Raw genomic sequence first — 10,259 nt, 5'->3', positions numbered from 1 at the left:
TCAAGTTACCCATATTATTGAATCCCCCACGCCCACTAGTGCAGTTGCTATCTGTCAACATAGGAAGATGTTACAGAATTATTGTGTGTACTCTCTATGCTGTACTACCATCCCTGTGTCATTTAAACTCTTAGTAGCTGTTAGCTATATTTTTTTGTGAAGGTGAAAGAAAAAAAGACCTAAATCATGATTCAACCAAACCGAAACATTAGCCTTTTATTAAGTTTTGTGACAGCCCTGGAGTGCACTGCTCAAATCCCCCTTTAAGTGAGAACCTGCTGTGAGCAGGCTAGTAGCTCACAGTGTCCAGCAGCACCTTCTGAATCTACCACAGTGTCCACACCCAGAGTACGTTCTCCCTGGGGCACTCCGAGCAGTGATTCTGCCTGCAGGGGAGCTAAACCAGGCCATTCCTGCCCATTGTATAACTCCTCCATTCTCTGTGCTGAGGCTTCCTCAGAGCTGCACAGAGCTAAGGCTCTTCTTACTTAATCCTCCTTCCTCCCACTCACCCCATTTAGGACTCAGAGATTCTCCCCAGCTGCTCCTTCCTTCTTTCTCACTTACAGGCATCCCCTGCCCACCTAAGTCTTGCCACCTGTTTCTTAGAGGATCCATTTTGATATACCTTTCCTGAAAAATACTGTCATCTTTGTGACCCTCCTATGGATACGTTTCAAAGTTTATATACTCCTTTTTGCCCTAGAATGGAAAATATGCTATAGTCTGACCAGAACTGAGCAGCATTGGAAATGGTCACAAGTGTTATATTCTTGCTGTAGGCCATGAGATTGAATGAGCTTGAGTTGAGCATGCACAGACACTCAGTTGTAAAAATATTCATTTGTCATTTAGGCTGCATTGTTAATACATTCTTCACTTACTACACCTGGACAGGAGACAGGGAACGGTGTTAATATGTCTACATTTTTGTCAATTCTGAAACTGACAGGTTCTGGAAAGGACATGAATCTTGGCTATCCAACCGAGTCCCCTTACTCTACACCTTTGTAAATAGTTTCTTAATTAAGCTCCTCTGTTACTCCTGAGTGTGTTGTATGTTTCCTATAGGAACACTGATGATACAAAGTATACTTTAGAAGCAATAAATGCAGTATTTGTTTTCCACTATCAGAAACTGCACAAAAATATTATATTAGTTAAGGCAAAGGTTAATCTCAGACTACAAGGGTTTAAATGAGAAATACAGTCAATCTTCATTATTTGCAGTAACTACGTTCAACAAAGTCACCATGAACATGGAATTAGCAACTACTGAACCACTGCTCCCAGGGGAATACAAGCCTAGGTTTTCGGAAGACTCCGTCCACAATATTCTTATCAACTGTTCCGTACATAACCCTGTTTTATGTTTCTGTTTAAAGATACCTTATTTAATATACAGTCGATCCTTGAACAACACAGGTTGGACTGTGTGGGTCCACTTAATTGCAGGTTTTTTTCAATAAATAAATTGCAAAATATTTTGGGCATTTCTAATAATTTGAAAAACATTTTTTTTTCTCTAGCTTACTTTATTGTAAGAATACAGTATATACTACATATAACATGTAAAATATGTGCTAATCAACAGTTTATGTTATTGCTAAGGCTTCCAGTCAACAGTAGGCTAGTAGTAGTTAACTTTTTGGAGAGTCCAAAGTTATACTAGGCTTTTCAACTGTTCAGGGCTTCACACCCTGAACCCCTACTTCTTCAAGGGTCAACAGTATATTACTGATTCACTAACACTGAACTCACGGCTAATAGCACTAAAACTCATGCCCGAACAAAGCTTACCTAACATATATTTTCTCTTTGAGGCATATCACACCTTTCCTTCACTTAGGACCACTAGACAGCACTATGTTTGGGGCCATTTTAAACTGTGAAATTACCAAAAAAAAAAGCACAAAAATGTGACAAAACATGGCACTACACATACCATGAAAAAATAATTTTTTTACAAAATATAAGAGCTGAAACAAGGAGGCAGAGTGTTGCCTTATTAGACCTCATTTGGGTATGTGCACATAGTGCCCAAAGTTTTCACCATTCTGTGCATGCACATGTCCACAAATGACTGCAAATGTGCTCTGAGTTTCGATTTTGGGGTTACAAATAAATTTTAGTGAGTGGAAAAACTCATAGATATGGGTTCCACAAATAATAAAGATTGACTGTACACTTTATTCTCCTCACATGTAAAACTCTGGCCCATGCAGAATGGGGAGGCACTTTCCCATGAAGTCATTCAGGGACCCAGATTCCTTCCACCTTGTGCTCTGCCATCCTCTAAAGCATTGTATTCCTCTGCATGGTTCAAGTGAACTGGTGAGAACAACCATGTTCCACCTCTCAGAAGGGAAAGAAGAGGAAGTCCAAGGCAAGCAATTTTATTTTAAAGTATACTGAAGTTGAAGTTGCTTTAACAAATGACAAAAATGTAGTCATTTGATAACACCTACCTGCAGGGAAGGCTAGAAAATGTCTCTGGCTGGATGGTATGCACCCAGGGATAAAGGGAGATTAATATCCCTCTTTATTCCCTTTTCTCTGTGTTGGAGTTTACTTTACTGGATATTAACATAGCCACTGGGGTAAGCAAAATAATGGTCCCCCCAAAGATAACCGTGTCTTACTCCCTAGAATTTGTACATAAGTTACATTAAATGGTGTTAATATGTCTACATTTTTGTCAATTCTGAAATTGTTAACTGAAAAACATGTTAACAGTATACATTAAATTGCAAATGGAATTAAAGTTGCTAATAACTGACCTTGAGATGAGGAGATTATCCTGGACTATTCATATGGGTCCTTTTAAGTAAAAGAGGGACACTGGAGAGTGAGAGAGAAGGAAATAATGAAGGAAGCAGAGGCTGGAGTACAAAAAGGTAAAATTCTCATATCTGGCAGTGCCTTAAATGTCTCACAGGCTCAGGCCTGTAATATAAATGAATAAAGTCAATTGATAAAATGTGTAGGAGCAGAGGAGAACTCTAGAAAACATGCCTAGTCTAAAGGGGGCAGCCAATATCCAGAGTCAGCCAATTGTTGCCATGTGAGAAGGTGGGTCCAATGTTGCTAGATCTGATTTTTCAGGAGAATTCAGAAATGCGTGTTTTGTATGAAATTATCTAATATAAATGCCAGCAACAAATCCAAATTGGAAGGGAAGGAGAGAGGGAGAAAGAGGGGAAAAATGAAAGAGAACCAAATTCAGGCCAAACAGAACAATGACAGGGCTTGCCAGTCTGTGATTCTTGCCTTATGCAGACTTATTCTTTTCTTTCCTCAACAGTTCAAGATGTGTTTAGGAACTTATTTCAAAGAATATACTTAGAACTAGATCAAGTGCAATCAGAATTTCCACTGCTCTGCCAGTTCTTCAAATCTATCCATACAGTTTTTATTAAGCACCTAAAATTTGCAAAGTCTATCATTACATCTTATTTAAAAGGAAACATGTTAAACAATTAATTACAAAACAGAGGTAATGTCCATAATAATGGTCCAAATGACTCCAAGATACATACTTACATTTTAGCTGTTTTTAAAAACATGATCAGATATGAGAGCTGTTTTAGAACCTACTGGAGCACTCAACTTCTACAATTCACTCCTGAATTTAGAAGGTTAATGGGAAAAGTTTCAGAACATTAGGTATCACTGTTTAAAAGTAGCACTTCTAAAAGAATATTAGGGCAACCGACCAGAAAATATTTTCTTTGGAGTCAATTTTGACCTCTGAATGGCTTCTATTCCTGTAAGAGGTCATTTATGACACCAAGCAGCACCCAAGTTCCTATTAATTCAGAAAGGAAAAAAAATGTTTTTGGTTATCTTGTCAGTTGATTAGGTGAGACACTAACACTAGTGCCACAGACACTAACAATTCAACCTGGCTCTGGTTATCAATAGCTCGTGATTATATTTTAATATAAACGTGTTAACAGTATACATTGTATCCTGTTTCCTACAGGAAAATCACACGACTTTAGTCACTTGCCCCACTTTTTTTTCAGCCTCTCCCTGTACCCATCTCTCCCTAGTCTACAGTTTTTGCACATTTAAGGTATGCCTACTTCTGTATCCACCCACTATTTCTTCTGCTCTTAATCAGAATCGAGACTCCTCAAAAGTGTTGACTTCTCTGCTCTCAGAAATTCTCCAGATCCCTTACACTCTCACGCCCCAAGTCCCACCCCAACCCCCAGCCGCATTCTAGAACCACATGGCCTCCTCCCCATTATCCCGCATCTCTAGGCCTAAGGTGCCCTCAGCTTCCTCGCTCCGGGTGCACACTCCCTGTCCCTCCCCAGGCCGGCCCCCTCAGCCATTCCAGAAATTGACAAAGAAGGTGCAAAGGGAGTGCCACTTCTCAGCACAGTAGGTCTCGGTGAGCTTCGCGTTCTCGTCCAGCCCGTCGGGATCGGGCCCAGTCCCCAGGGGTCGCTCCTCGCCCGGGTCCGCGGCCGCCTTTCTCTTGGCCCCTTTGGTCTTCCTCTCAGCAGGTTTCTCTTTGGGCGGCGCGCTCGTGGGAGGCGGGGTGCCTGCAGCGGGGCCGGGCGCGGGATCCCGGGTCCGCCCCCGGCTCTTGGCCCGGGGCTTGGCATCCCTGCGAAAGCCCGCCGCAGTGGGGCGGGTGAGTGGGGACGCGGGGGGCACCAGGCGCAGCTCGGCGCCGTGGCCCTTCTTGCCTGCGCACAGGCGGGCCTTGAGAGGCGCGGGGTCCTGGCAGGGCCGCCGCTTCTTGCGCAGCCCGCCCAGCACCTGCTTCCAGTAGTGCGGGCGGCGGGTGGCGTAGGCGGCGCAGCGCTCGGGCTCCCCGCGGTAGGCGCACTGCAGGCGCGCCCCGTCTGGGGCCTGGCAGCGCAGCGCCAGCTCTTTGCCCACCGCGGGCCCTGGGGCGGACAGCAGGAGCTGCCAGCTGCACGCGTGCCGCCCGGGGCTGACGAAGCGGCCCGAGGAGCCGCCCGCCGGACCCGGGGCCGGCTCTGCCGCGCTGCCCGCCGCCCCCTTGTCCCTCCGGGCGACCGCGAGGAGACAGCCACCCAGCAGCAGCAGTAGCGAGAGCGACGCTCGCAGCCTCAGAGAACTCATGGCCCCGGGTGTCCGCGTTCGGGTGGCTCTTCCGGGCTCCCTGGGCGCTTCAGTGGTGGCAGGGCCAAGAGGGCAGCATCTCTCGGACCTGGGGACAGAGGCACAGACAGCTGCTGACTGAGCCGGGCGCAGCCCTTCACCCTAGCACATGCACCTGCAAGGAGCCCTCCCCAGATTTCTGCGCGTTGATTTCTCGAGAGCAGCAGCAGACTGCGAGGGGCTCCTCTGAAAAGTTTTCCTTGGGGGGCGGGGTCGCTTATTGTCTAGTGCTTTTAAAATCGTTTTGGAGAACCCCATGCAAATACGAAAGCAAAGAGATGCCTGATAATTACCACCTCCACCCGTTCCTTCACCCCTCCCTTTTCCACCCTCCAATCAACTATCTACAAAATCATTTCAGATTATTCCTCCTATGCATTTCTACTGCACTTTGAACTTACCAAGCTTGAGGAGCAGTGTTGGAACCTTACTAGGGTGGTGGGAATAACGGCGGGAGAGATAGGTCTGTTTTAGCCGGTGTCCAGTGAACCAACGAGTTATCAGTGGGAGGGAAGGGGCCTCCCCCATTATGCCCCTCCCAGACTTCTCTCACATTGGGAGACTCCCGCCCCCCTCCACCCCTACACACACAGCAGATGTAGAAGTGGCACTGAAACAAAACATAAATCTTGTTAATTCACTTCCAATGTTTAAGATAATTTTTACTTGAGAATTTTAACAACTTAGTCTTTTCTTTCCTTCGATGTATTTAATCGTCCCAACAAAAAAAGTTAAACAGAAAGATTTGAGTTATAAAATAAAATGATCAAACAACTGTGAATATTTTAAACCAGGTGCTATTTACTATTTTTCATTATCATTGGGTTCTATATTTTCACCCATCATTTCTGATAGTCTTTCTTATTCTGATAATCTTAAGCCAAATAAGTGTTACTACTAACAAAAATATGTCCTCACTTATTAATATGCCTTAGTGTCCAGAAGTTCACCCAGGGGTGAACATTTGGGCTTTGACGTTTTTAGGTATCATAAATCAATTATAAACTTCTTGCAAAAATTAGAGAAGTTTTTAAAAAATAACTTAATTGGATTACAGTTGCAAGGGAGCATTGCCAATTCAAATGGTATAATCTTTAAGAATTAATGTGTTTTTAAATCTTGAAAATTTTATATTTAAGCAAAGCTAAAATATACATCAAGATTTTCTATCTTTTTACAAAAATGTTCTCAGAAATGTGATTTTAAGAATTCATACCTCTGGAACTGGTTTATACATTTTCTTAAAAATACTTCCACAAGATGTCAAGAAGTCTCATATTTCCCAATGTCTTCTTGCAGATGGTATTTTCTGTTACTGAACTCCCATTGACATTGTATTTGAACAGTTATAATTTGATTACTAATGTAACAAAATAAGAATTGGAAGAATGTCTTTAAATATGTATTAGCACATATTAAATATATAGTAGTGTGTATTGACCAACGAAAGATTTTTGGCACTCTGATGAAATCAGAGTGCTTAAATGGCTTACCTGAGTTCACCCATCATGTGACAAAGCACAAGCCATCTGACTGTCAAAGATCAATGATCTTTACATTGCAGTTTTGTATTACATTGGTCACTTCCAACTTAGTTACGTTTTAATTACACCAATTTGACTTACAATGGGAAGTAATTAGTATCAATGAAGTTAACAAATATTAACTTGTTTCATAAACAAGAATAGGTTAATACATTTCACAGATGGAAACCTTTTTCCCAGAAAACTGTAATCGTAGGAGTAAAAGTATAGTTACAGGTTTTTGTCTGTCATTCTGGCATCACTGTTGTCAGCTACTACACTGAACTGAAATAGTTTTTTCAGCTAAAGAGTGACATCTTGTGACATTCTGCCCTAATTACAATGAAAAAGTTTACCTGAGGATAATCCAGAACTATTGTGCCCAAGGATACATAAATGTGCTGAACCATGTCAGAAAGGGATAACTTTACAATTCAGCGGCATTAGATGCAGTCATACTGTTGTACAACCATCACCACCATCCATCTCCAGAACTTTTTTCATCTCCCAAATGTACTCATTTAACAGTACCTCATTTATCCCTTCCACCACCTATTGGCAATTGCCAGTCTACTCTCTGTCTCTATCAATCTGACTACTCCAGGTACCTCATATAAGTGGAATCATACAGTATTTTTCCTCTTGTGACTGGCTTATTTCACTTAGCATAATGTCTTCAAGTTTCATCCACATTGTAACATGTGTCAGAATTTCCTTTCTCTTCAAGGCTGAAAAATATTCTATTGTATATATATATGCCACATTTTGTTTAGCCATTTATCCACCAATGGTCACTTGGGTTGCTTCCACCTTTTGGCTATTGTGAATAATGCTGCTGTGAACATGGGTGTACAAATACCTATCTGAGTTCCTGCTTTCAATTCTTATGGGTATACACCCAAAAGTGGAATTACTGGATCATATGTATTAAAAATTTTTTTTTGACTTTTTAAAACTTTTTGAGGAAACTCCATACTATTTCCCATAGTGGCTGCACCATTTTAAATTTCCACCAGCAGTGCAGGATTCCAATTTCTCCACCTCTTTGCCAATACTTGTTATTTACTGTTTGTTTGCTTGCTGTTTTTTGTTTGTTTGTATAATAGTCATTCCTAATGGGTGTGAAGTGGCATCTCGCTGTGGATTTTTTTATTTGCATTTCTCTAATGATTAGTGATCTGGGGCATCTTTTCAACTGCTTATTGGTCATTTGTATATATTGGTTGTAGAAATGGACTATTCAAGTCCTTTGCCTATTTTTTAACCAGGTTGTTTTTATTTTTATTTATTTTTATTTTGGTATCATTAATCTACAATTACATGAGGAACGTTATGTTTACTAGGCTCCCCCCTTCACCAAGTCCCCCCCACATACCCATTAGTCACTGTCCATCAGTGTAGTAAGATGCTGCAGAATCCCTACTCGTCTTCTCTGTGTTGTACAGCCCTCCCCGTGCCCCACCCCCACACATTATACATGCTAATCGTAAGGCGCCCTTTCTTCTTCCCCCAACATCTCCCTCCCTTCCCACCCATCCTCCCCAGTCCCTTTCCCTTTGGTAACTGTTAGTCCTTTCTTGGGTTCTGTGATTCTGCTGCTGTTTTGTTCCTTCAGTTTTTGCTTTGTTTTTATGCTCCACAGATAAGTGAAATCATTTGGTACTTGTCTTTCTCCACCTGGCTTATTTCACTGAGCATAATACCCTGTAGCTCCATCCATGTTGTTGCAAATGGTAGGATTTGTTTTCTTCTTATGGCTGAATAATATTCCATTGTGTATATGTACCACATCATCTTTATCCATTCATCTACTGATGGATGCTTAGGCTGCTTCCATTTCTTGGCTTTGTAAATAGTGCTGTGATAAACATAGGGGTGCATCTGTCTTTTTTAAATCAGGCTGCTGCATTCTTAGGGTAAATTCCTAGAAGTGGGATTCCTGGGTCAAATGGTATTTCTATTTTGAGCTTTTTAAGGAACCTCCATACTGCTTTCCACAATAGTTGAACTAATTCACATTCCCACCAGCAGTGAAGGAGGGACCAGATTGTTTTTGTTGTTGAGTTGAAGGAGTTTTTATGTACCTGGATCTTAGCCATCCATGATTTGCAAATATTTTCTCCATTCTGTAGGCTGCCTTTTCACTCTGTTCATAGTGTCCCTTGATGCACAAAAGTTTTACATTTTAATGTAGTCCAATGGGAGATACCTTTTTGTTTGTTTGTTTAGAGCTTTATTATCTATCTTCTATATATACCACATTTTAGATAAATAGAAATCACAAAGATTTGAAAATATTGCCCTTTTAAAGATGAAGCATATGAAGCTCAGAAATTTTACAATCTGTAGTCATATAAGAATCACGGCTGAAATTTGAACCCCAAGTCTTTCAGTATCCAAAGTGCTTGCATTTTTTTTGTATCATTAATATACAATCACATGAGCAACATTGTGATTACTAGATTCCCATTATCAAGTCCCCACCACATACCCCATTACAGTCACTGTCCATCAGTGTAGTAAGATGCTGTAAAGTCATTACTTGTCTTCTCTGTGCTATACTGCCTTCCTTACCCATGCCCCACCCCCCACGTTATGTGTCCTAATTGTAATGCCCCTTATTCCCCTTCTCCCTCCCTTCCCACCCACCGTCCCCAGTCCCTTTTCCTTTGGCAACTGCTAGTCCATTCTTGGGTTCTGTGCTTCTGCTGCTGTTTTTTTCCTTCAGTTTTTTTCTTTCTTCTTATGCTCCACAGATGAGTGAAATCATTTGGTACTTGTCTTTCTCCACCCAGTTATTTCACTGAGCATAATACCCTCTAGTTCCATCCATGTTGTTGCAAATGGTAGGATTTGTTTTCTTCTTATGGCTGAATAATATTCCATTGTGTATATGTACCACATCTTCTTTATCCATTCATCTACTGATGGACACTTAGGTTGCTTCCATTTCTTGGCTATTGTAAATAGTGTTGCGATAAACATAGGGGTGCATCTGTCTTTTTCAAATTGGGTTGCTGCATTCTAAGGGTAAATTCCTAGGAGTGGAATTCCTAGGTCAAATGGTATTTCTATTTTTAGTTTTTTGAGGAACCTCCATACTGCGTTCCACAATGGTTGAACTATTTTACATTCCCACCAGCAGTGTAGGAGGGTTTCCCTTTCTCCGCATCCTCACCAGCATTTGTTTTTCCTAGTCTTTTCTATGTTGGCCATCCTAACTGGAGTGAGGTGGTATCTCATTGTGGTTTTAATTTGCATTTTCCTGATAATTAGTGATGTGTAGCATCTTTTCATGTGCCTGTTGGCCATCTGAATTTCTTCTTTGGAGAAGTGTCTCTTCATATCCTCGAAAGATACTTTTTAAAATATCATGATATCATAGATGTAAGAAAACATGAAATATATACCATAATACTGATTTTTAAAAAATAATCTTGTTTACATCAGTGATTCAACAGGCTGGTCTGGATTCACCATATGCTACCTAATAGTTTAGAATGGGGTGAAATTTCATAATTTTAGTAATTAACTGCTTAGTCCTACCCTGTGAATCCTACAAAGGAAAAGTCTTACCATAAGAACGCAGTG

At 41.4% G+C, this 10,259-nt stretch overlaps 1 protein-coding gene across 1 annotated transcript; it reads right to left on the bottom strand.

The window, feature by feature from the left end:
• Positions 1 to 190: 190 nt before the first annotated feature.
• FGFBP3 (fibroblast growth factor binding protein 3) lies at positions 191 to 5,729 on the bottom strand. Its single transcript, XM_017646103.3, has 2 exons — positions 5,547 to 5,729; positions 191 to 5,194 (listed from the first exon to the last, which is right to left on the bottom strand). Exon 2 carries the CDS (start codon positions 5,104 to 5,106, stop codon positions 4,336 to 4,338), a length of 771 nt encoding a protein of 256 aa, XP_017501592.2. The 5' UTR covers positions 5,107 to 5,194; positions 5,547 to 5,729; the 3' UTR covers positions 191 to 4,335.
• Positions 5,730 to 10,259: the final 4,530 nt, after the last annotated feature.

The sequence above is a fragment of the Manis javanica genome, chromosome 7 (genome assembly GCF_040802235.1).
Source record: "Manis javanica isolate MJ-LG chromosome 7, MJ_LKY, whole genome shotgun sequence".
Lineage (NCBI taxonomy): Eukaryota > Metazoa > Chordata > Mammalia > Pholidota > Manidae > Manis > Manis javanica.
Note: the sequence above shows the minus strand (reverse complement) of the source record. Positions and strands in the feature narration are given on the sequence as shown.